Here is a 26,816-nt window from a genome sequence, read left to right as displayed (position 1 = left end):
ACACCTCTTAATAGATCCATAAATATTTTTTGTGAAATTGCACCTACTCTGAAAAACCCGCAGGGGTATTTGTCCCTATTGGACAGTTCTAGTTTAAATCTGTTTTATTTATTTGTGTAAAACATTAGAAAAGACATAAGATATTTTATCATATTAAAGACTATTTCAAAATATGGTGATGCTTGAAAGTTCAATTTTAATAAGAAATATATATATCGTCTACACCCCTTCTTTAGCTCACTTGAGCCGAAGGGTCAAGTGACCACATACTGATCACATTTTGTCTGGCGTCCGTCTGTCTGTCCGTTTTCTTCTCAAGAACCACTGGGCTAATTTCAACCAAGCTTGCCACAAATCATCCATATTCATGGTCCCTGTGTCAGAGGTTCTTAGGTGATGGGGTGGGGCTATATAGATTATATAGTGAAAATATAAATAATGAAGTACACGGTGTAGTACCTAAACGGTTGCTATCAGAAAAAATTGCGCGTTCGTTACTGCTATCTGAAAATTGAGCGGTTGCTAGTGGAAAAAAAATGGACGAAATTGTAAGTATTTTTCTTCGCTGGCTCAACAAAATGGTCAATAATTCAATTATTAAAGTTTAGCCGCTTGGTATTTCACCCTTACGGAGCGTTACATACATTTTGAAAGTAACACGTATATTTAGAATTTTAATGAATTGAAGGATTGCTGATATATAAGACGAAAACTGTCGAAACCGTTGGACACATTTACATGCCTGTAAGAAATATATTAAAACTGCTTCAAAAGTTTTAGATATTTGATAAAAATGAATCGACAGTTCGTTGTGTATTTGTAAATATTATTGGTTATTTTATATCATTGTCCGCTTTCATGGGTTTCTTACAAGCTAGAGCGTTTTTATTAGGAGAATCTTGTGTTACGGCTACTATTAGACAACGGCACCGGTTACTATTTGAATAGGTTTAAGTTTTCAAATTTCATGAAATCACATCCTCAATTTACATAATTATGTTATGCAATTATAGTTCCTTAAGAAAACTATATATATACCGTATATTCTTTCTTAATGATTGACTTGTCGTGTATGTTACTTTCGATCATATAATGACAAATTAATCGTATATTTATATGTACAATGTATGTTGTAAATAGTGGAGTTTGTATGTATATGTACCCTGTATACATAGGCTTTGGAACAGGGGGAGGCTAAGCCTTCCCATTTTTTTTTTTTTTTTTTTGCAAAGATACAGACATAATATAGGCACTGAAAACTTGGGCTAATCTTTTTTTTATTGGACCAGGTGTAGCCCCCCCCCCCCCCATCTTTCAATTTGCTTCCGACGTCTATGGCATATGCACATGCACACACACACAACTGTTTTGTGTTAGCCATTAAATCATGTGACCATTCAATTTATTATATTCCAGCTATGTTATTATGCCAGATTGATTAAATTTACGATTTGGAATTTTAAAAAATCATAATTATCGATTCACAAACCACGAGAGATTATTTGTCTCAAATATTTACGCAACCCACCTCTACAAATCCAAACATAAACCTACAAATTAGCAATCTCTATATCTGATTTAAAAAAAAAATATGAATTGAAAAATGAATAAAGCTCACATAAAGTTATAAAGTTTTGCTGTCCAACGTCGATAATTACTCAGCAACAAATTTTAATGAAAATATATTAAGTCAATTTACAAGAAATTCGACAGTAAAAAGAAGTGGAAAACATTAATATAAAAAAACCACGCTTTCTTTCGTGGCGGGGGGGGGGGGGGGGGGGGGGGGCTTGTCTTTTCTTACCTGTATAATTTAAAGAACTCTTAAAAGCCTAATGGGGGGAGGGGGGGTGGTGGTGATGTTTTGAATATTGCATGTTAGTCGTTCAACGAACCAATGCATCACCGTACTTCGAAAAAGAAATATCGAATTAGAAATATTTGACAAAGCTTATACTTTAACTTTACTAGATATTATACATGTTTAAGTGTACATGTAGGCTACAAAAATCCCCAAAAATTCTAATTTAAGAAAGGTTTTAAAGAAATGATTGTAATTGATTAAATTTCAAATTGATTTACGGGTCATTTCGTGAAGCTATCTTTTTATTTGTTTAGCAATCCTTTTCGAAGATCAGCTCTACTTTGCAAAAATACGATAAATTCGAGTTACAGACGCGCCCCCCTCTACATTTTGTTCCAAGCATAACCTGTACTTTCTAAAATGTTCATTGAAAGGCCTGTTGACTTTCTGCCAAGCATAACTTTTACTATATTGAAAATTTTCATTGAAGTCCCCCTTTTTTATTGCAGTATAATCAAAGAAGGGTAGGCGGTAGCACGTAAGAAAAAATGGTACTGAAAGAAGTTTGACAATTTTCCTTTTTTTCCATGTCAGCCTTTTTAAAAATAGATTTGAATTTTTCTGCCCCCCCCCCCTTTCAAAATCGAAGTTACACCCCTGAGTTAAGATGGTAAAAGTCAACTGCATTTATAGACATCTTATTTCACATGCAAATTGGGATATTTAAAATGTATATTTTAGACATTTGCTGCCATAAGTTTGTTTCATATCTCTGTTAATAAGGAAAATTTTCAAATAGCAGCCGATGCGATGTTTTCAGTAATATATGCTAAGACCCTGATAGCAACCGTAACTTTAAAAAATCGTGTTTTATCCAAAAATCTCTTTTAAAATACACTTTTCAATTTTTTAAAAATTATTTCTGAGTATTATTATAGATTAACGCATCTTCAAATACCAAAATACCCACAATCTGAATAATAGATGATTTAAAAAAGCATGAAAACTGGGTATTTATTGACTTAAGATTTGGTACAGGCTTCGGAAATTTTACTAATTCTAGATTGTTAGAGGGCTATTCTGCAAATTACATATGACAACATCTATAGAAATACCTTACTTGTTCCGTGCACCCGGACTTTTCAGAGACTATTTTGATTTGGGGTCATAATTTCACTGTTATACAACTTGTTCTAATAGTTTTCAACATATTTATTTCTGCTAGCAGCCGTACAATTTTCGAATAGCAATATTGAATGCGGTTTTGTTCCGATAGCAGCCGTTTAGGTACTACACCGTGAAGTATTGATTTATTTCACCTGCTCCGAAGGAGAGGGGGTATTGACTGTTTAACCTTTGTCTGTCCATCCATCTTTCCGTCTAGCTGTCTGTCTGTCCATCTGTCTCTCCAAGCAAATTTTTGTCGCAGTTTTCTCTGCATCTACTCATTGCAGATGCTTGAAATCTCTGTCCGTTTCATACATGTTTCATACATAACAAAATTTGGTCACAGTTTTCTAAGCAGATATTCATCGCAGATGCTTGAAATTTTAACACAATCTTCTCTGGGGCATGCCATATGGTGGGATTCATTCTTGTTCAAATCTGATATCAGCTTCCTGTTTGTCTGTGCGTCTGTCCATTTCATACATGTTTCATACACAACAAATTTTGGTCATAGTTTTCTAAGCAAATACTCATCGCAGATGCTTGAAATTTTAACACAATCTTCTCTGAGGCATGCCATATGATTGGATTCATTTTTTTGAATTTGATATCAACTTCCAGTTTGTTAGTGCATCTGTCTGTTACATAAATAACAATTTTTCACGTAGTTTTCTCAGCAACTACTCATAACAGATGCTTGAAATTTTAACACAGTCTTCTCTGAGGCATACCATATGATTGGATTCATATTTTTGAAATTTGATATCAACTTCCTGTTTGTTAGTGCATCTGTCTCTTACATAAATAACAATTTTTCACGTAGTTTTCTCAGCTACTACTCATAACAGATGCTTGAAATTTTAGTACATACTTTGTTGAGGCATGCAGTGTGATGGGATTTATTTTAATATGAATCTTATGTCAAATCCATATTTATCCCTGCATATACCTGTAACTGAACATACCGTATATACTCCCTATAAGTCGGTATTTTGGGAGTTAAAAACTGGTCTAAAACTCTATGTCTGACTTATAGACGAGTCATAAAGAGGTATTTTTCTGGAGGCTGAACTGTAGTATCTTATTTGCATTTCCGACGATTATGGAAGAAAATGCCTGTATATACCATATAAGCAGAATATTTAGTAAGGATTTAATTTTGGCATTATTAGCGAGGGTGCCAAGATCGCTAAAATTGAGTAACGTTAAAAATTAATTGTGTTTTATTTGTAATAGCTTCTTAAATATGCATTTTAAAATCGCTGAAATAACATCTCGCTAAAAATAAATTACCAGTTTTTAAGAACAAATCGCTAAATTTGCGTCTCGCTAAAATTTCCACTTTTACGGTATATGATAATATATGTATTCTTAGATTATATTTATAAAGTACAAGTATTTACGTATTTTAATAATTTTATTTGTATATTAAGTGAGCATTGCCTTTTTGTTAAATGATTTAAGATTAAATATCAGTGTCATTTCGAAAAATATTAATGGAAACCAGGTTAAAACATCAATAGATTTGCTTGAAATTGTCACCAGATTTTGGCAAAAAATTGTACTGACATATTAGCTGGTCAATATAGCAAATCCCACCAAAATAATGTCAAACAAGATGTGCTTGTGAAACACTATGCGCCCAGCGGCAACAAAGTTAGAAAAAGCTAATTTTAGCATATAGGTCACAGTCAAGGTTGCAAGGTCATTGACCTTGGTGTCATTTGAAAGAACTTTATTAGTTGAGTATGCATATGAAATATGAAGTCCCTATCTCCTATGCTTCAAAATTTATGGCAAAAAGTCAAAACTATTTTTAGCATATAGGTCACAGTCAAGATTACAAGATCATTGACCTTGAGGTCATTTGAAAGAACTTTATTAGTTGAGTATGCATATGAAATATGAAGTCCCTATCTCCTATGCTTCAAAATTTATGGCAAAAAGTCAAAAAAGCTATTTTTAGCATATAGGTCACAGTCAAGATTACAAGATCATTGACCTTGAGGTCATTTGAAAGAGATTATTAATGGAGTATGCATACCAAATATGAAATCTCTATCTCTTATGGTTCAAAAGTTATGGCGAAGGTTAAAGTTGACAACAGACAGACAAACAGATAAACAGACAAACAGACAGGACAAAAACAATATACAACCTGGATCTGTTGATCCGGGCGCATAAAAATACAACCGACTTATAGGCGAGTATAAACGGTATGTTTATTAACATGATATTGTATATTCACATCAGAGTAGGGGTATATTACTAGGCGCACTGGCTCACAGACTTCTTGTTTCTATGAAAATCTTCTTCTCTGCTCCTGGGTATTTAATAAACAAAGCAAATAAATAGTTTTGTTAAATAATGCTGCTTCTTGCAAATTTGTGAATTTCATGGCCCCCTGCCCCCTTGGGGCCTCAAGGGTGGGTCAAAACCACTAAAATTAATGCAATCTTTAAAAATCTTCTTCTTTACTCCTGAACATCAAGGAGACAAACTGTTTGCATGATTGTAATCAGCATTGAGTCCTCTACCAAAATTGTGAAATTCATGGCCCCTGTTTCAGGGGTTGTTAGGTGAAAGGGTGAGGCTATATAAATTATATAGTGAAAATGCATTATTTCTTTGAAAATAATCTTTACTGCTCCTGGGCATTAAATAAACTAACCAAGTGCAGGTAAGCTTCGTTATCTTGACATCAACGAGACAATAGGAAAATATGCGAGGTGTCGAGATATCAGAGTTGAGACTGGACATGCTTTACTTCACTGCATAGTAAAACCATAGACCTAAACTGATCAGGTGTGTAACTACCTACATGCCTTCAGTAGACTGTAGCTCATTTGTTTCATCTACCGGGTATTTCTCTATATTTATTAGAAAATATAAGAAACATTTCTTCAGAACAGTATGTAGTCAAAACGTGGGTGGGAAAGGTGTGAATTTTTCACGACGTCTATGTTCACGGAGTCGTTCTTGCGTGATGAGCGACCAGCTGACATACAGTTAGGTTAAGGTCAAGATCTAGTCAATAACTTGAGACTAATTTTTTGGTGCTAGATCCATTATGACGTCATAATCAATTTCAACTTTCTTTTTCCCGTACTTTACAGCTTTAGCAGAACTATGTAGAAAATAGGGTATTTTCATGTCATTCAATTTGAAATCATATGAAAAGTAAACCGGATACCTATATTAAATTTGATATTGATTTAAAGAAGAGGCCATGAACATACTAATTACCGTTTTAGGAGAGACTGTAGGCAATCTGGATACATTTCCTTTGCCGAATACGAAAAAAACTCCCTTATGCATGACTGGTTTTCTTAATTTTTCATTGAAAATGACAGTTTAAAGTACAGTTTTTCATCTTGTTTACCTACAAATTATGCCCCGAAACACTTTATTTGACCAAGCTAAAGTTGCAAAGCATCAATAAAGGAATTTATTTCTCAAGTTTGATAAATCTTTAGGCACCTTCCATTTACTAGATCTTGACCTTAAGTAGAGAAGATAATTGACCCAATGTCGACATATACCAGGTAGGGCGACAAATCCGAGTTTTTGCAAATCATTTATATAGTAAATAATGCCGGGACCGCGGACGGGTGTCGCCATATCCGATGCCGAGATACATAAGTTTACCTTACGTAGTTATGTTGAATAAGGCTGCCTCTTCGACAATTGTGAATTTCATGGCCCCAGGGTCAGGGGTTCTTAGGTGCTGGGGCGGGACTATATAGATTATATAGTGAAAATGCATTATTTCTTTAAAAATCTGCTGCTCTGCTCCTAGGTATTTAATAAACAAACCAAAATGCATAGTTATGTTGAATAAGGCTACCTCTTCCAAGGCTGGGTCAGGGTTTCTGGTGTTAGGGTTGGGCTCTATCGATTATATAGTGAAAAGACATCTTCTCTGCTTCTGGGTATTAAACCAGTTAACTATGTACATAGTTAAGATAAGGAGGGATGCCTCTTACAAAAATAGTGAATTTCAGGGTCCCTAGGTTGGGGTTTCTAGTGTTAGGGTGGGGCTCTATTGATTATATATAGTCCCTGAAACGTTTTACTTTCCCACCTGAATGGTGAACAAACGCAGAGCGAACGGTGAGTGAACGATGTGCGAATGCTGAACACAACTTGGTTAATGATGTGTGAACAGTGAATGGTGAGTGAACACAGAACGCGAACGGAGCGCAAATGCGAGCGCAAAGTGAACGGTGAACGAATGGTGAACGCAAGATGAACGATTTATTCGGAATGCCTCCGATCTTTTCCTTGCATTGAGATTTTTCTATAATTCTAATTTCAGGTGCTTTTATATATTAAATAAACAATAGATAGATAAATAAATAAATAAATAATACAAACATTTTTTTTCTGTACATATATGTACCTATGTTTTAAATCGATATTTTTATAACACGATTTAATTGCCGTAAAACATGTGAATCTGTTACCAAACATGTGTAGATTAAATATAAAATTAATCTATTTATATAGTAAATATGCTTATTCTTTTCACTAATAAATAATGTGGACTTCTGAAGATAAAACTAGTACAGTACTTATGGAATGAATTAATTAAATTGTACGTGGTTGAAATAACCATACATGTATTTCTGTGCCAAGGTGATTTTGAATAAAACGGATTTTTCTTTTAATTCACAATTATCTGTTGACGTATTGCATAAAAACTCTAGTTTTATTTGAATTCTAATGCAAAATAATCTATATTTATGTGTCTTTTGTATTCTTTTATGATGATTATTTTAGCTAACTTCTACATGTATCTGTAGACATTTCCCGGCCGTGATTATACTCGGTCAAGATGATGGAAAGAGGCATTCAAATTATTTGTAATAGATTAAATTTTCAAAACTAAATAAGTAATGTGCTGTCATAGTTTTTATGGAACAGAGAAATGTACGAGAGAGAGAGAGAAAGAGAGTAAGAGAAAGAGAGAGATACCCCTCAATTCTCAGATATCTGTTGTATCAAATAAAAATTCTTATTATTTTTCTTAAATATTCCAAGCAGTAAAGGTAATTAATTTTTTTTAGATTAACAAATCCATTTGACAGTAATCATTGGCTTTTATTTTCCATCATCAAGTTCACACGGTTCACAGGAAGTCCATGTGCTAGTAGCGTGCTTGTCCTGTCAATCAAAATCATTCGACACAGTGGGGGTGTGGAAGTCGCGTTTCACCGAACATGCCGAAGGCAAAGAGTCACTTAGTATTTCCAAGAAGTTTTAATTTTTTTCCCTATCATTTCTAGATCTGATTTTTGCATTCCTGTAGAAAAAAAAAATGAATAATGAGAATATATACTTGGAAGGGTTAAGTTTTAAATTGAATTTGAAACATATTCCCTGCCAATTTAAAATACTACTGTCGGCACAAGTTTATTAGGGCCCCGCAAGAATTTGCGGGTGCCCTATAGTAATCACTCTGTCTGTCCATCTGTCTGTCATTCTTCCGTCCACAAATTTTCTGTTTTTTCCTAATAACTTTTTTTATGGTTGCCCAATTAAGTTCAAATTTGGTATGGTAATTCAGTAGGCAGAAAAACATATTTTGATGCTAAGTTTGTTTCTCTATGTCCCCTGGTTTGGAGCTGGGGTGGTGGGCTAGATTCCTTAACTTTATATAAGAATGAATTGGCAAAGAGAGATAACTGCTTAAAATGTTCACATTGTAAACTGAATACTGCAATTAGTCTCTTGGGATTAATTAACTTTGCTCCTGAAGAAAATCCAAAGCATTATCTTTATCTGTCACATTGAGATGAATTACCACCTCTGTCTGCAAATGAAATTTGTTTTGAAATTAAGTCAATTTGGAATGCTATGAACACTCTGAAATGTGGATTTAAGTATAATGAAGGTTTATACATTTACTTTATTTTTGTTAAAATATCTTGCACAATGAGTTCTGATTTCATTGAATTCTAAAAACAAGAAATGGATATATATATATATATATATATATATATATATATATATATATATATATATATATATATATATATATATATATATATATATATATATGTAGGACTCCAAAGTGCGATGGGACTCCGAAGTCTGATGGTCACACCAAAGTCCAATGGTCTGCGCCAAACCCCGATGGTTTGACACGCTAAAGTCCGATGGTGCGGAAAACATTTAACGTTTATGACGTCATAGTACTACTGCACCAAACCTCAATGCCGCACCATGCCAAGGTCTTAAAAACAAGTATAAATAAAAAATTATTAAATGCGAAAACTAACCCTTATCTCTCAGATAGGTGCGAGACTAACCCTAAACGCTCGAAAAGTGTGCATCAACTATAACCTAGGTATCTTTGGTGGGTGCGAGACTAATCCTTATCACTCGACTAATGTGCGAGGACTAACCCTAAATCTGTTGGGTTGTACAATGCAAGGACTAACCCTAATCAACCGAGTGGTGTGCGAGGGCTAATCCTAATGTATCTGGAAGGTGCAAGCAATAAGCAAAAACCAATAAAATTGTATTCGATAACGAATTATGAAATGATGGCTTTTGAATGCGTGACAACGGCATCAAGGATTGACGTCTGATTATTGTGACGTCATAAACATTGTTTGTTCCTCCGCACCACTGGACCTTGGCATGTCAGACCATCGCACTTTAGCGTCGCGCGTGTGATAGGAAACGAGCCATCGGACTTTGGCGTGACCATTGGACTTTGGCATCCGTAATGATAGCAAACCATCGGGATTTTGCGCAGACCATCGGGGTTTGGCGAGACCATCGGACTTTGGCATCACCATCGGACCTTGGAGTCTTACACATATATATATATATATGTATATATATATATATATATATATATATATATATATATATATATATATATATATATATATATATATATTTGCTTTATAAATGTAAATTCAAGAATATCAATTTTTAAGGTAACTGGATAAAACCCTCACTTTATCATTAATGAAAAAGTTCTTATAATTGTAAATTTAAACGAAAATGATGAGAGAGAAGTACAATCTCTTGGGATTAATTATCTAGCCTGCTGCAGAAAATTTTGAAGGCTTATCTTTAGCTGTCACTTTCAGATTAATGAAAACCTTTGTCTGCAACTGCTGTTTGTTTCGAAGTTAAGGTCAATCCTTCATGATATTTGCATTCATTGATGGCTGACATTATATATAATGAGTTGTTCTTTACTGCCTTATGTAAATACAAGGATATTATTTACAGGTTTTTGGATATTTTAAGAATAGAGTTGCTTATTCTTCATATATTTTCGGCTCAGGTGAGCTTTTCTGATCACATTTTGCCCGTCGTCCGTCCGTCTGTCTGTCTGTCTGTCTGTCTGTCCGTCTGTAAACTTTTCACATTTTCGACTTCTTCTCAAGAACCACTGGGCCAATTTTGACCAAACTTGGTACAAAGCATCCTTGGGTGAAGGGGAAATTAAATTGTTAAAATGAAGGGCCAAGTCCTTTCACAAGGGGAGATAATCAAGAAAAGACAAAAATAGGGTGGGGTCATTAAAAAATCTTCTTCCCAAGAACCACTGGGCCAGAAAAGCTGAAACTTATGTGGAGGCACCCTGGGATAGTGTAGATTCTAAATTGTTCAAATCATGACCCCCGGGGTTGGGCGGGGCCACAATGGGGAATCAAAGTTTTACATAGAAATATATAGGAAAAATCTTTGAAATTCTTCTTCTCAAGAACCACTGGGCCAGAAAAGCTGAAACTGATGTGGAAGCACCCTGGGGTAGTGTAGATTCTAAATTGTTCAAATCATGACCCCAGGGGGTAGGGCAGGGCCACAATGGGGAATCAAAGTTTTACATAGAAATATATAGGAAAAATCTTTGAAAATCTTCTTCTCAAGAACCACTGGGCCAGAAAAGCTGAAACTCATGTAGAAGCATTGTGGGGTAGTGTAGATTCTAAATTGTTCAAATCATGACCCCGGGGGTAGGGCCGGGCTACAATGGTGAATCAAAGTTTTACATAGAAATATATAGGAAAAATCTTTGAAAATCTTCTCTAGAACAACTGGGCCAGAAAAGCTGAAACTGATGTGGAAGCACCCTGGGATAGTAAATCATGACCCCAGGGGGTAGGGCAGGGCCACAATATGTATTACAAGGGGGAAATCTGGTAAAGAACAATATGACAAAAGATTCTCAGGTGAGCGATGTGGCCCATGGGCCTCTTGTTAAAGTTTATATTTTAGCATTGTTCTACACACATGTAGGTACTTAATGTATTATTTTCCAGGGAAATTTCATGAAATAAGTAACAGCTGAGTTATAAAAATAGAAAAATAAATATCATGTATAATTTTTGAAATGAAATAATTATTCTTCAAACACGATATCTAAGTTATTTAATTAAAAAACGTATAAATCCTTACCATCAAAAAGATAAGTCCTTTCACTTCGGAGTTCTGAATAACAATGCAGACTGAACGATAAGTGAACGGTGAACGCAAGGTAAACGTAATGAAGAGCGAACGGTGAACGCGAGCGCACGGTGAACGGTGAACGCAGTACTGTGAATGAAGAGCGAACGGTGAATGCACGCTGAACGAACGGTGAACGAACGGAAAAATGGGAAAGTAGAACGTTTCAGGGACTGTGTAGTGAAAAATACCTTTAATCTTTAAAAATCTTCATCTCTGCTCCTGGGTATTAATTAAACTAATATAACCAAGTACATTATAGTTAAGTGGAATAAGGCTGCCTTTTCAGAAACTGTGAATTTCATTGCCCCAGGATATGAGGGGTTCTGGTGTTAGGGTGGGGCTCTATTGATTATGTAGTGAAAATGCATGAATTCTTTAAAAATCTTCTCCTCTGCTCCTGGGTATTAAACCAATGAACTATATAAGTAGTTATGATGAGGAAGACTGCCTCTTCCAAAATTGTAAATTTCAGGGCCCTTTGGTCAGGAGTTTTGGTGTTAGGGCAGGGTTCTAATGATTATATAGTGAAAATGCATGAAATCTTTGAAAATCTTTTCCTTTGCTCCTGTGTATTATGCTTATCTAAATACATATTAATTAAGTTGAAATGTGCCTCTTCGAAAATGGTCAATTTTAATTAACTTTGGGGGGGGGGGGTTCTTAGTCTGAAAATAAATTAATGCTTTGAAATCTGTTCTTCATTAGTAATCAACCATTTATCATGAAATAAAATTCATGATAAAATTTCCAAAATTTAGAAATGTGTGGCCTCAGGGTCAGTGGTTCCTGTTGGGTGGGGTGCACAACTGTTATAAAGTGGAAATGCATTTTCTCTTTGTTACTCTGATCTACCTCTGGGTATTAAGTTACCAAAGTAAGCGAGCTAAGTGTTTAGTTATGATAAGCAATGGTGCCTCTCTCAAAATTGTGAATTTCATGGCCTTTGGTGTAAACATTAGGCAATTCAATTGTTGGAAAGTTGTTACATGATACTCATGTGACCTATAAAGCCCATGGGCCTCTTGTTAATTAAAGAATTAAAATGAATGAATATGCAGTTATGGGTGCAGTGGTTTAATAAAACCAATAACTGACCTCATTAATACAGCTGTTTTAATTCTTGCAGTATCTCGTAAAATTACGTTGTACAGAAAAACTATAACCTATAATCTTGTTTATTATATTTCCTTTTTTTTATTTTTAAAGAAAAATCTACTCTAAGAGTAAAGATTGCACCACCAAAGAAAAGTTCCTGTCTGTATGTCTGCCAGTACTGCTTAGTTCACTTAGGTGATATAGGTAAGGATGTATGATTTCTTCTCCCCGACTGGAGCCTCTGAATCAAATCAGTATTAATTATAACATTTTTGATGAAATGCTTTGAAACTCATTACAGTGGACCTTCAGATATCCATACGCCAGATAACCGAATGCTTCAGTATCCGGACGATTTTTCATCGGAACGGATTTTTTAAAATGTTATTTTGTCTTGTTAAACTGGTGATTCAGGTATCCGGACACTTCACATATCCGGACAAATTGATTGGGAACCAAAGCGTCCGGATAAATGAGGGTCCACTGTATATAAGGATTTATTAATAGTGTAGACAATATGACACTGTCAAACTAGCTTGAACTCACGCGCATGCCCGTGCGCTTTGCTCTGATTGGGTGAAACAACAATCTCAATTTTTTAAGCTCACCTGAGCCGAAGGCTCAAGTGAGCTTTTGAGATCACATTTTGTCCGGCGTCCGTCTGTCTGTCCATCTGTCTGTAAACTTTTCACATTCTTGACTTCTTCCCAAGAACCGCGGGCCAATTTCAACCAAACTTGCCACAAAGTATCCTTGGGTGAAGAGGATCCAAGGTTGTTCAAATGAAGGGCCCTCATTCAAGGGGAGATAATTGGGAATTAGTGAAAATTTGGTGGTATATTTTAAAAATTTTCTTGTCAAGAATCACTTTGCCAGGAAAGATGAAACTTATGGGGAAATATTCACAGGTAGTGTAGATTCAAGTTTGTTCAAATCATGACCCCCGGGGATAGGGTTGGGCCACAATGGCCGATTAAAGTTTTACATAGAAATATATGGGAAAATTCTTTAAAAACCTTACTCTCAAGAATAACAAAGCCATGACTGATCATGTTTATAGGGAAGATTCCTCAGGTAGTGTAGATTCAAGTTTATTCGAATCATGACCCCGGGGGGTAGGGCGGGGCCAAAATGGCCAATCAATGTTTTACATACTAGACATATATAAGAAAATTCTTTAAAAATCATCTTCTCAAGAATGCCGAAGTCATAATTGATCATATATATATATGGAAGCATCCTCAGGTAGTGTAGATTAAAGTTTGTTCAAATCATTATATAGTGAAAATACATTAAATCCTTGAAAATATTATTCTTTGCTAATGTGTATTAAGCAGATGAACTACCTATATAGCTATGATGAGCAAGGGCCCTTCTTTCAGAAATGTGAATTTCAAGACTGCCTGGGTCAGGGTACCATAGAGGGGGGACTCTACTTATAAACTGAAAATGAATTAATTGTTTGAAATTTGCTCCTTGGTATTAATCAAACATTTTTGATAAGCAGGGGTGTCTTTCAAAAATTGTGCAATTTTTGGACCTAGGGTCAGGGGTTCATGTGTGGTAGTGGCATTTTGGCCCTGTGTTATGTTGGCCCTTTCACAATTGCAAACAATTTTACCCATTTTTAGGTCACCTGAGTAACTCAGGTGACCTATTGCTATCTGTTTTCGTCCGTCGTCGTCCATCATGTGTTAACATTTGAACATTTTCAGCTTCTTCTCTGAAACCACTGAACCAATTTCAACCAAATTTGGTATACAGCATCTATGGGTGAAGGGGAACATAAATTATGAATTTCATGGTCCCTGCCCCCCTGAGGCCTGGGGGGTGGGGCCAAGACCACTAAAATTATTGCAATCTTTAAAAATCTTCTCCTTTACTCCTGGACATCAAGCAGGCAAACTGTTGGCATGAATGTACTGAGCATTGAGTCCTCTACCAAAATTGTGAAATTCATTGACCCCAGGGTCAGGGGTTCTAGTGCTATGCTCTTCTCCGCTTCTGGGTATTAAATTAACTAACTAGGCACATAGTTATGATGAGCAAGAGTGCCTCTTCCAATATTGTAATTTTATGACCCCAGGGTCAGGGGTTCTAGTGCTAGGGAGAGGCTATATTAGATTATATAGTGAAAATGCATTATTTCTTTGAAAATCTTCTTCTCTGCTTCTGGGTATTAAATAAACTAACTAAGTACATAGTTATGATGAGCAAGAGTGCCTCTTCCAATATTGTAATTTTATGACCCCAGGGTCAGGGGTTCTGGTCTTAGGGTTTGGCTTTATTGATTATATAGTGAAAATGCATTTATTCTTTGAAAACCTTCTTCTCCACTTCTGGGTATTAAATTAACTAACTAAGCACATAGTTATGATGAGGCTATGTTACAGTGAAACTTGTATTAAGCAGTCACATACGGGATCCATCAAAAGTGACCTTTATAGAGAGGTGACCTTTGAAAAGAGGTTCATCTTTTTTTTAAAAGAATTTATTTACTAATTTAATGTGTCAGTTTTGTGTTTATATTATGTATTTCACCACAAAATATACAAGAAAATTAGGTACTGGACATTAGTGATCTCACTTAATTATAATTTTTTAAATTTAGGAGTTGCATTACTTTTATGGATGATTCAAACTAAATTTAATGAATCCGAGAAAATTAATAAAATACCTGTATACTGAATCTTACACTTACAGGGTGTTGCATTATCCCCCATCAAAACAATTTTTTTCTTTGTGTTAGGAATGAATAAAATCAGTTAAAAATTATTAATATTTTATCTAAACTTGATTCATAAAATTGACCTCTGTACATGTATTTTTTAGGTACATGTACACAACTGTACATGATTTGTTGTATAATATTAAAACTCTAAGACGTACTCTCAGTTGATCAACAGGTGCACAGGTGTCCTAAACAATGAAGCATTACTAATCCTTAACGGATGTTTCCTTTGTGAAATTCACAACATACCCAAGCCACAATGTGTATATAAACTGTAATTATGGCTTCAACAAATGATGCAAGTTTTAAAGGTGTGAAAATTAAAATGCCTGTCAAATACATTTACAACTTTCAGATCATGCAGAGTTGGGCGCCATATCGAAACTGTAAATAGGCCTAGTAAACAAAAATATCATAGTCATTAATAAATAAATAAAATATAAATATATAGATTAATGTAGTTCATATGTTGTTCTTTTTTAAAACTAAATTAAAATTCCAGAAGTTATAAGACCCTGATTATCAGTTATAGTATTCGTTTTTTTTCCTGTTAACTTCTTTCGTCATAAGCATACTGAAGTTGTTCGAGTTTTGTAAAATATAGAAGCATTTAGTTAGTAAAATGATTCTTGAATATGCTTATCCAGTAAAATAATTGCTCCATTTATTAATTTTTATTCACGATCCCGCAACACTTGACTGATTATTTACATTAGTAACAAAAATTGGGAATCAGCTGACTCCAGATCAGATCACGTGATTGGACAAAATGGCCGCTAAAGACAGGGAAAAGTGGCGATTTCGTTTGAAATTAGGTGACCGCTGACCGCGTTACGCAGGTGACCGCTAAATAGAGTTAATTTATATAGGAAATTTCATTGGGAGGAAATAAAATGACCGCATAGGACAAGTGACCGCTGGATAGAGGTGACCGCTATGACAAGTTTGACTGTAATTCTTTGAAAATCTTTTCCTTTGCTCCTGGGTTTTTTGCCAATGATCCAAGTATATATATTTATGATGAAGAAAGGTGTATCTAGCAAAATGGTTATTTTTTATGCCCCCCCTTGGGTCGGGGTAGGGGGGGGTTACATAGTCTGAAAATAAATTAATGCTTTGAAATCTACTCTTTGGTATTAATCAACCATTTTATGATAAAATTTGCAAAATTTTGAAATATATGGCACCATGGTCCGTGGTTCCTTTGGGGAGAGGTGCAAAACTGGTTATAAAGTGGAAATGCATTTTCTCTTTGTTACTCTGATCAACCTCTGGGTATTAATTAATAGAGTAAGCATGCTAAGTTTATAATTATGATAAGCAAAATTATGAATTGTAAATTTCATGGCCTCTTGTTTAAAACACGAACCAAAGTTATTTGTTTGAAAGTTGTTACACAATACTCAGGTGACCTATAAGGCCCATGGACCTCTTGTTAAATTTTACCCACTCATTGTTTTGTTTAAGAAATTAATACTGTATTCCTTAAATTCACTGATTAAATTTGCCTAAATGAGGGTAGGATGAAAGGGGTGAAAATTAAATGGAGGCGAACATTTCCCTGTAGACATTTTTACTAATTACTTGTAGTTGAAATTCATTTTTTGATCCCCTACCCTGCCTATGGGTATTAAGTAACCAAAGTAAGCAATTGCTAAGTGTATGGTTATGATGAGCAATGGTGACTCTTTCAAATTTGTGAATTCCATGGCATCTAGTTTAAAACATGAACCAAATTCAATCATTGGAAAGTTGTGGTATGATACTCAGGTGACCTGTAAGGCCCATGGGCCTCTTGTTCTCTTTAAAACGTATTATAACACTCCATGACGGCATCAGTATTTCAGAAAATATTTAATAGAAAAAAAATTGTTCTTGGGCCAGTGTCTTTCTATGTATCAAGTATAATATGTCAGAATCGAAAATTTATTGATCTAATGATTTTCTGGATATTTTTCAATAAAAGCAATATTATAAATTCTTGTCATTCTGTTTTAACATTTATTAACATGTAAATGTTTATAAAGTTTAATTTGTCTTGTTTATGAAAGACCCAACATTTAGTCAAAAGTCTTAGAAAATGGGATTATCATAAAAATAATTAACTCCTGGCTTTCCATTGAAATGTCCTGGCAAGATTTAGATTTGAAATGTTTAACAAAAAAGTCCTGGGAGATCCCAGCCTCCCAGGATGTCCTGAATTTACATGTAAATCTCAGGATTGTTAGTTTTAGGATATCCTCAAATCAGATTGTGAGGAAATCCTAAGAATTCTTGGGGCATCTTAGGAATTCCTGAGAAGTATTTCAAAGTCAGGAATGATTTCTGCAAGGCCTCTCTGCATCCACTCAACCAATTTCCACCACATTTGGCATAAAGCATCTATAGGTGAAGGGGAACAAATTTTGTGAATTTTCGGGGCCTGAGGAGTGGGGCCAAAACCAATAACATTAATGAAATCTTTAAAAATCATATCCTTTACTCCTGGACATCAAGCAGTCAAACTGTTAGCATGAATGTAATGACCTTAAGTCCTCTACAAAAATCGTGAAATTCATGACCCCAGGGTCAGGGGTTCTCGTGCTAGGGCGGGGCTCTATTGATTGTACATTTATAGTGAAAATGCATTATTTCTTTAAAAATCTTCTTCTCTGTTCCTGGGTATTAAATAAGCTTTAAAGTACATATTTATGATGAGGGAGAATGCCTCTTCCAAATTCCCGAATTTTATGGCCTTAGGGTCGGGGGTTCTGTTGTTCGGGTGAGGCTCTATTGATTAAATAGTGAAAATACATCAATTCTTTTAAAATCTTCTTCTCTGCTCGGTATTAAGTAAACTAACTAAGTACATGTATATAGTTATGATGAGCAAGACTGCTTCTTCCAAAATTGTGAATTTGATGGCCCCAGGGTAAGGGGTTCTGGTCTTAGGGTGGGGCTCTATTGGTTATATAGTGAAAATGCATTATTTCTTTAAAAATCTTCTCTGCTCTTTGGTATTAGATAAACTTTTAAATACATATACATTGTTATGATGAGCAAGAATGCCACTTCTAAAATTGTGAATTTGATACCCCCAGGGTCAGGGGTTCTTTTGTTTAGGGCAAGGCTCTATTGATTATATAGTGAAAATACATTAATTCTTTGAAAATCTTTTTCTCTGCTCCTGGATATTAAACAAACTAACTAAGTATATAGATATGATGAGCAAGAATGCCTCCTTCAAAATTGGGAATTTTATGGTCCTAGGGTCAGGGGTTCTGTTGTTTAGGGCGAGGCTCTATTGATTATATAGTGAAAGTATATTAATTTTTTGAAAATCTTCTTCTCTGCTCCTGGGTATTAAATAAACTAACTAAGTACATGTATATAGTTATGATGAGCAAGACTGCTTCTTCCAAAATTGTGAAATTGATGGCCCCAGGGTAAGGGGTTCTGTTGTTAGGGTGGGGCTCTATTGGTTATATAGTGAAAATGCATTATTTCTTTAAAAATCTTCTTCTCTGTTCCTGGGTATTAAATAAACTTTAAAGTACATATTTATGATGAGGGAGAATGCCTCTTCCAAATTCCTGAATTTTATGACCCCAGGGTCAGGGGTTCTGTTGTTCGGGTGAGGCTCTATTGATTATGTAGTGAAAATACATTATTTCTTTGAAAATCTTCTTCTCTGCTCCTGGGTATTAAATAAACTAACTAAGTACATGTATATAGTTATGATGAGCAAGACTGCTTCTTCCAAAATTGTGAAATTGATGGCCCCAGGGTAAGGGGTTCTGGTCTTAGGGTGGGGATCTATTGGTTATACAGTCAAACCTGTTTTAAGAGGCCACTCGTGGGAGAATGATAAATTGGCCACATAAGACAGGTGGCCACTTATTCCAGGTTTCAATCCAATGAATAAAAAATTGCGATTCACAGTTGTTTATTTATTTTCACATGTATCCAAATCCGATTTCAACACATTTAAAAACTTGGAAAATTTTAAGTCAATTTACATCCATTTTCTTACATTTCATTTTACATGAATTTCTGTAAGAAGTCTTTTCTTTTCTTTATGTGTTGGTAATTTAATTTTACAGCCATAGAACTTACATCACAAGAAAATCATGAAATGTTCTAACAACTGAGCGTTTCCCTGATGCTGTGTAAAGTTTTTTAGTTTTTTCTAGATATATATTTATTTATATAACATAAAAGGTTAAAACATGAGACTGACCACTTGACTTGATAACCTCAGGCGAAATTGAGTTCATGAAAATATTCAACAACTTTCGTATATTAAGAACACTAAAATACATATGTTCACAATAAATCATTTAATCATATTAATTAAATCATTAAATCCTGACAGAATTCAAATTACACCTGCAATTATTGGTCATTTACTCATTATCAGCTGTTCATGTTTGGCTTCGTAAGAGGATACGAGGTCACGTGTCAGACGGAAGTCATGTGACAAAACGGACAAAATGGCCGCTGGAAACAGGCATGTTGACCGCACGGGACCTAAAAACACTGGCCACTGGCCGCGTTAGACAGGTGGCCGCTTAAATGAGTTAAAATATAGTGAAAAATTGAACGGGCGGGATTGAAACTGGCCACTCATGAGGAGTGGCCGCTGATTCCGGGTGGCCGTAACAGCAGGTGCGACTGTATAGTGAAAATGCATTTTTTCTTTAAAAATCTTCTTCTCTGTTCCTGGGTATTAAATAAACTTTAAAGTACATATTTATGATGAGGGAGAATGCCTCTTCCAAATTCCTGAATTTTATGACCCCAGGGTCAGGGGTTCTGTTGTTCGGGTGAGGCTCTTATTGATTATGTAGTGAAAATACATTAATTCTTTGAAAATCTTCTCTGCTCCTGGGTATTAAATAAACAAACTAAGTTCATGTACAGTGGACCAGATATCCGGATGCTTCAGTACCCGGACGATTTTTCATCGGAACGGATTTTTAAAATGTTATACTGTCTTGTTTAACTGGTGATTCAGGTATCCCGACGCTTCACCTATCCGAACAAATTGACTGGGAACCAAAGCGTCCGGATAAATGAGGCTCCACTGTATATAGTTATGATGAGCAAGACTGCCTCTTCCAAAATTGTGAATTTGATGGCCCCAGTGTCAGGGGTTCTGTTGTTAGGGTGGGACTCCATTGATTATGTAGAGAAAATGCAGAATTTCTTTGAAAATCTTCTTCTCTGCTTCTGGATATTAAACAAACTAACCAAGTGATAAGTTATGATGAGCAAGAATGCCTCTTCTGAAATATTGAATTTTATCGCTCCAGGATCAAGAGTTCTGGTTTTAGGATGGGGTTCTATTAATTATATAGTGATTTTCCTATGTCGACACGATATATCCCGGTGAGCTTGAGACAAAAGATACCACAGAGTCTGACACATCTGTATCATACTTGGATATTTAACTTGAAAAAGATGTTAATGGTAATCTAACAACCAAGCTATATGATAAACGTGATGACTTTAATTTTTCTATCGTCAACTTCCCTTAATAATGCAGCAATATACCTTCATCACCTGCGTACAGAGTATATATATCTCAGTTGATTCGTTACGCAAGAGCATGCTTTACATATATGAACATTTTCTAAAATGAGGTAAATTATTGACAAGCAAGTTGATGAAACAAGAATATCAGCAGTCTCGTTTAAAGTCATCATTTCGTAAGTTCTATGGTCGATACAATGACCTTGTCAGCGAATACAATTTATCATTGAGTCAAATGCTGACTGACGTTTTTCATACCAATTGTTAGTCCATTATTTATACACTGAATTGAGGACGGATTTTTCTGTTATTTCCTGATCATGACAAGGAGCACACGGCAGGTGTGACCGGTCAGCAGGGGATGCTCACTCCTCCATGGCACCTGATCCCATCTCTGATGTTTCAGAGGTCTGTGTTTGCTCTTCTCCTATTTTGTATTGTTTTATGGATTTTGAGATTGAATATTGTTTGTTATCTCCACATCCTTCATTAAATCTTTGAAAATTTTCTTCTCTGCTCCTTGGTATTTAACAGATGAACTTCTTATATAGCTATGATTAGCAAGGGCCATTATTCCTGAATTGTGAATTTCAAGGCCCCTGGGTCAGGGATACCATACTTATATACTAAAAATGCATTAATGGATTGAAATCTTCTTGGTATTAATCAAACATGTTTGATAAGCAAGGGTGCCTTTTCCAAAATTGTAAAATGTGGACCAATGGTCAGGGGTTCATGTGTGGTATTGGCACTACTGATTATTGCTGAATATTACTGATTACTTGAAATGCATTTCTTTTGTTCCCCTACTCTGTTTATGGGTTTAAAGTAACCAAACTAATCATGCTAAGTGTATAGTTATGATTAGCAATGGTGCCTCTTTCAAAATTGTGAATGCCATGATGTCTTAAGTTTAAAACATAGACCAAATTCAATTGTTGGAAAGTTGTTGCATGATGCTCAGGTGACCTATAAGGCCCATGGACCTCTTGTTTATTATTTTAGTTTGAAAGTTGTGAAGAATCTACCTGTTGATGATGATCTTGCTTGCTTCATCTTTACCTTAATATATTTACGATTTTCACAGTCTAGAGAGTTCCATAAATGGGAGATCACTCATGAATAATTTCATTTGGGGCAAGTTTATCGAATTGACTGTTTCATAAAATGAAAAAAACCCCAACATAATCTAAACCTTTTTTCTCCAGATTACTGTGACTTGCCAATGTCCTTAATAAGCTTTGATTACGAGTATACTTACTGTTTCACATACAGTCTTAATACCAGTGCTCAACAAAATGTAAATATATAGTTAAATTTACAAACCTTTTTTCAGCTCGATACAGACAACAGGTTGAACAAGCCCAAACATTTTACTGGCATGCTGCAAACCTTGTGCCATTCAATGGTAAGTTCTCTATGGAATATTGATTTACTATAAGTTGATTTAATTCTGTTCCAGATCAATGTTTTTGTGTTTTGATTGCATATGTTTACATACAAATGATATTTCTGGACAATCTGATGTAAAAAAAAAAAAACAAAAAATTCCTGTGATAACAAATGTAAATTCATTAAATTATGATATTATATAAAGATTATTTTCGTAGTTTTCATTGGCTGAAAGTATGTCACGTGATATTCTTCCTTTTGTGATATCGACAAAGAAGTGCGTCCACGGAAAATAATATCGCACGACACGTCGTTCATTTGCACTAAAGTTACGTACAGCGTCGTGCCACAAGTATTCGCGGAAAAATGGCGGACGTGATTTGAGAGTTATCGTGCTTGCAACATAAAAGTCACCCAAATACAACAAAAACAAAACAAACGCTTACCTTTAGTACTTTGTTAAATGTCCCTTGGATCGTATACATGCCATGATGCGTTTTGGGATGGATTTATAAAGGTTTTGAATATATTCTATGGTGAAATTCTGCCAAGTGTGTAAAATAACATCGAACAGCTGATCAGGGGTGGTAATATCTCCGGCGTGATTTTGGATCTGTCTTTTAATTCTATGCCAACAGTTTTCAATGATATTAATGTCCGGACTCTGGGCTGGCCACACCATACCTCGAATATTATTTGCACGTTTATATTCCTCTACAACACGGGCTCTATGTACCGGCGCATTGTCGTCTTGGTTTGCTGGCCACACCATACCTTAATATTACCTTGTAATATTATTTGCACGTTTATATTCCTCTACAACACGATTATTTTGCCCTATAACCACTTGAGATTCATCACTAAATATGATAGGTCTCCAGTTTTGTTCAACAGTCCATCTTCATTTGAGTAAGCACCATGCTAAACGTTTCTTTCTATTTACTTCTTTGACAACCATACGTTTTCTCACTACTCTTCTGTAAATTTTGTTATTATGTAAAATCCGCTTGACTGTCCGTTCACTAATAGGTTCACAATAATTTCCATCATTAAAATCAGTTGTTATATCCTTCAAAACACTTCCCCTGTTCTTCCTAACCATACGAAGTAATCTTACTTCTCCACGTTTTGACACTTTCCTGGGACGTCCCGAACGAGGAGCTCTTTCCACACTTTTTCGCCGATGAAATGTTTTCAAAATTGATCTACATGTAGATTCGGGAATTTTCATAATTCTTGAGATCTCATTTACTTTATGTCCGTTTTCTTTCAAATCTATAATCAGCTGTTTTATCTCTAGTGACAGTTCTTTTGATTTTCTACCCATCTTGTTTACAGTCCGTAATATTCGGACTCTAACTTTAGCAGACGTCAAACATGACATCACGGTAAACTTTGACCTTACGCGGTTTTGGGGATGATGTCAAAATACAAAAAAGCGATTGCATAATGATTTAGGACGATTTGAAAAAACGCAAAGCGTGAACGTTTTACGACGGCCGCCATTTTTCCGCGAATACTTTTGGCACGACGCTGTAGTATGTGATGTCATAATATAAGAAGCGTGAATTTAACCATTGTGACGTAATGACAGCCAGGTCCGTTCAGTTAGGACTGTGTCAGTGCATTCAGTGCATTCAATTTGAGTGATTATATAATATAACTATTATGGACTTCAGTGAACAGTTAATATGTGGTTATAAGGACTCATGGCAATTGATATTGACCTCAGACATAGAAAATGATCACTAACACTTTCTGTGTCTTCGGTCAATATCAATTGCCATGAGTCCTTATAACCACATATCGACCTACACTGAAGTCCATAATTGTATAATATATTTGATCATTAAGTTACCTTTATATATCACATGCCCCTCATTATGTCTCCACTTCAAAGGGGAGACATTGTTTGTTGATTTTTTTATTCTTTTTATTAAGGTCTTCCGTCTTCACGGGAGACCTTCTAGTGATTCTACTGTTTCTTATTATTAAGGTCTTCTGTTTTCAATGGAAGACCTTATTGTTTTTGTTCGGTTTCTTTTTCCCTATTATTATTTTTTTTCTGACCAATTTTTGTGCATGCAATTCTCGGAAATGGCTTGGTTGATTTTCACGAAACTTTCAGATCTGATAGATATTGATCTGAACCTTATTGGAATTTTTTTATATTCATGACGTCACTTCCATTCATGAGATATGGACAATTTTTCTGATTTCTTGCTCACCTGAGCCGAAGGCTCAAGTGATTCTGCAATAATTCAGAAATAGTGAAAATTTGGTGGTATGTTTTAAAAATCTTCTTCTCTAGAACCACTGTGCCAGGAAAGTTGAAACGTATAGGGAAGCATCCTCAGGTAGTGTAGATTTAGGCTTATTCAAATTATAACCCATGGGTAAAGGCGGGGCCACAATGGCCGGTCAAAGTTTTACATAGAAATATATAGGGAAATTCTTTCAAAATCTTCTTCTCAAGAATAGCAAAGGCATGACTGATCATATTTATATGGAAGAATCCTTAGATAGTGTAGACTCAACTTTGTTCAAATCATGATCCCTTGGGGAAGGATGGGGCGCAATGGCCGAGCAAAGTTATACATAGAAATATATAGGAAAATTCTTTAAAAATCTTCTTCTCAAGAACCACTGTGCAAGGAAAGATGAAACTTATAGGGAAGCATCCTCAGGTAGTGTATTTTCAAGTTTGTTCAAATCATGACCCCTGGGGGTAGGACAAGGCTTCAATGGCCGATCAAAGTTTTACATAGAAATATATAGAAAAATCTTTTTCTTACGAATAGCAGAGGCATGACTGATCATATTCGTATAGAAGAATCCTCAGGTAGTGTAGATATAGATTTGTTCAAATCATGACCGGGGGGGGGGGGGGGGGGGGGGGGGGGGGGGGGGGGGAATGGGTAGGGCAAGGCTTCAATGGCCGATCAAAGATATCATAGAAATATATAGGAAAATTCTTTAAAAATCTTCTTCTCAAGAACCACTTTACCAGGAAAAAGGAAACTTATAGGGAAGCATCCTCAGGTAGTGTATATTCAAGTTTGTTCAAATCATGACCCCTGGGGGTAGGGCGAGGCTTCAATGGCCAATCAAAATCTTACATAGAAATTTGTAAAGAAATTCTTAAAAATCTTCTCAAGAATAGCAAAGGCATAAATGATCATGTTTAAATGGAAGCATCCTCAGGAAGTGTAGATTCAATTTTGTTCAAATCATGACCTTTGGGGGTAGCCAGGCCACAATGGCTGATCTCAGTTTTACATAGAATATATGGAAAAATTCTTTAAAAATCTTCTGCTTATTAATAGCAAAGCCATAATTAGTCATATTAATATGGAAGCATCCTTTGGTAGTGTAGATTCAATTTTGTTCAAATTATGACACCTGGGGTAGGTTAGGGCCACAATGGCTGATCAAAGTTTTACATAGAAATATATAGAAAAATTCTTTAAAAATCTTCTTCTCAAGAATAGCAAAGCCATGATTAAGCATATTTTTCTTGAAGTATCCTTAGGCAGTGTAGATTCAAGTTTGTTCAAATCATGACCCCTTCGGTTTGCACCTGAGCTGAAAGCTCAAGTGAGTTTTTTTGATCACCCGTTGTCCGTCGTCTGTCCCTCTTTCTGTCCGTCCGGCCCTCTTTTAATTTTTCACATTTTAAACTTCTTCCACCGGGCCGATTTTAATCAAACTTGGTACAAAGCATTCTTGAGTGAAGGGAAATTTAGATTATTAAATTGAAGGGCCAAGTCCACTTCCAAGGGGAGATAATCAAGAAAATTTAAAAATCGGGTGGGGTCATTAAAAAATCTTCTTCTCAAGAACCATTCTAAATTGTTCAAATCATGACCCCCAGGGGTAGGGCAGGGCCACAATAGGGAATCCAAGTGAAACCAGGTGGAAATAGACAACGAACACAATCCATCTGGTTATATTCATGGGTTTATTGTGATGGTGTAATATTGCCCATTATAGATGTATGGTAAAGATGACCCTTTAATATGTTTTAAAATTATAAATACAAGAACAATAACTCTGCATGCAAATATTCACAAGCAAAGCAGTAATGACCTAAAATAAAACCAAAATTTCCAATATTAACTATTATCCTTTCAAACAACAATGTTTGTCATAAACTCATTATAAATAAGCTTAGAATATTCAATAATTTCCAATGAACACAAACTAAATAAATTTAAAATAACAGATAACCTCATGCAAAACTCATAAATTACATGAATTGAACAAATAAGAAAAGTGAGTTTAAATACTTTCAGAAATAGCTTGTAATTCATCAATATTAAAAAAATAATGCTGAATTCATTTTTTCTACCAAATCACAATTAACCTTTATACCTCCCATGAGGCGCAAAGATCTGGCATATATATATATATATATATATATATATATATATACAAAACTCAGCTGTCTAGCTGTCTGAATAATATGGTGTTCTAAATGTAAAAAGAAATGATATGTTGTTCAGTGTACTGAATTATTTAAAAAATGAATACTGTAGGAATTTGTTTACTTCAGAACTCTATAACTTAAAAGCACTCATTTTCTCCATGCAAATTTTAGCAAATTATTTAGAAATAAAATAAACTCTTTTTAAT

At 35.1% G+C, this 26,816-nt stretch overlaps 1 protein-coding gene across 1 annotated transcript in view; it reads left to right on the top strand.

The window, feature by feature from the left end:
- LOC134269528 (nonsense-mediated mRNA decay factor SMG7-like) overlaps nt 1–26,816 on the top strand; it is a 95,553-nt gene that overhangs the window by 34,491 nt on the left and 34,246 nt on the right. The window contains exons 7-8 of the mRNA XM_062751729.1: nt 12,656–12,748; nt 22,126–22,197. Coding sequence (XP_062607713.1) covers nt 12,656–12,748; nt 22,126–22,197 — 165 coding nt within the window. The remainder of the gene's footprint in view (nt 1–12,655; nt 12,749–22,125; nt 22,198–26,816) is intronic.

The sequence above is a fragment of the Saccostrea cucullata genome, unplaced genomic scaffold (assembly GCF_032062105.1).
Source record: "Saccostrea cucullata isolate Sc308-1 unplaced genomic scaffold, CSIRO_AGI_Scuc_v1 ctg209, whole genome shotgun sequence".
In the NCBI taxonomy this organism is placed as follows: Eukaryota; Metazoa; Mollusca; class Bivalvia; order Ostreida; family Ostreidae; genus Saccostrea; species Saccostrea cuccullata.
Note: the sequence above shows the minus strand (reverse complement) of the source record. Positions and strands in the feature narration are given on the sequence as shown.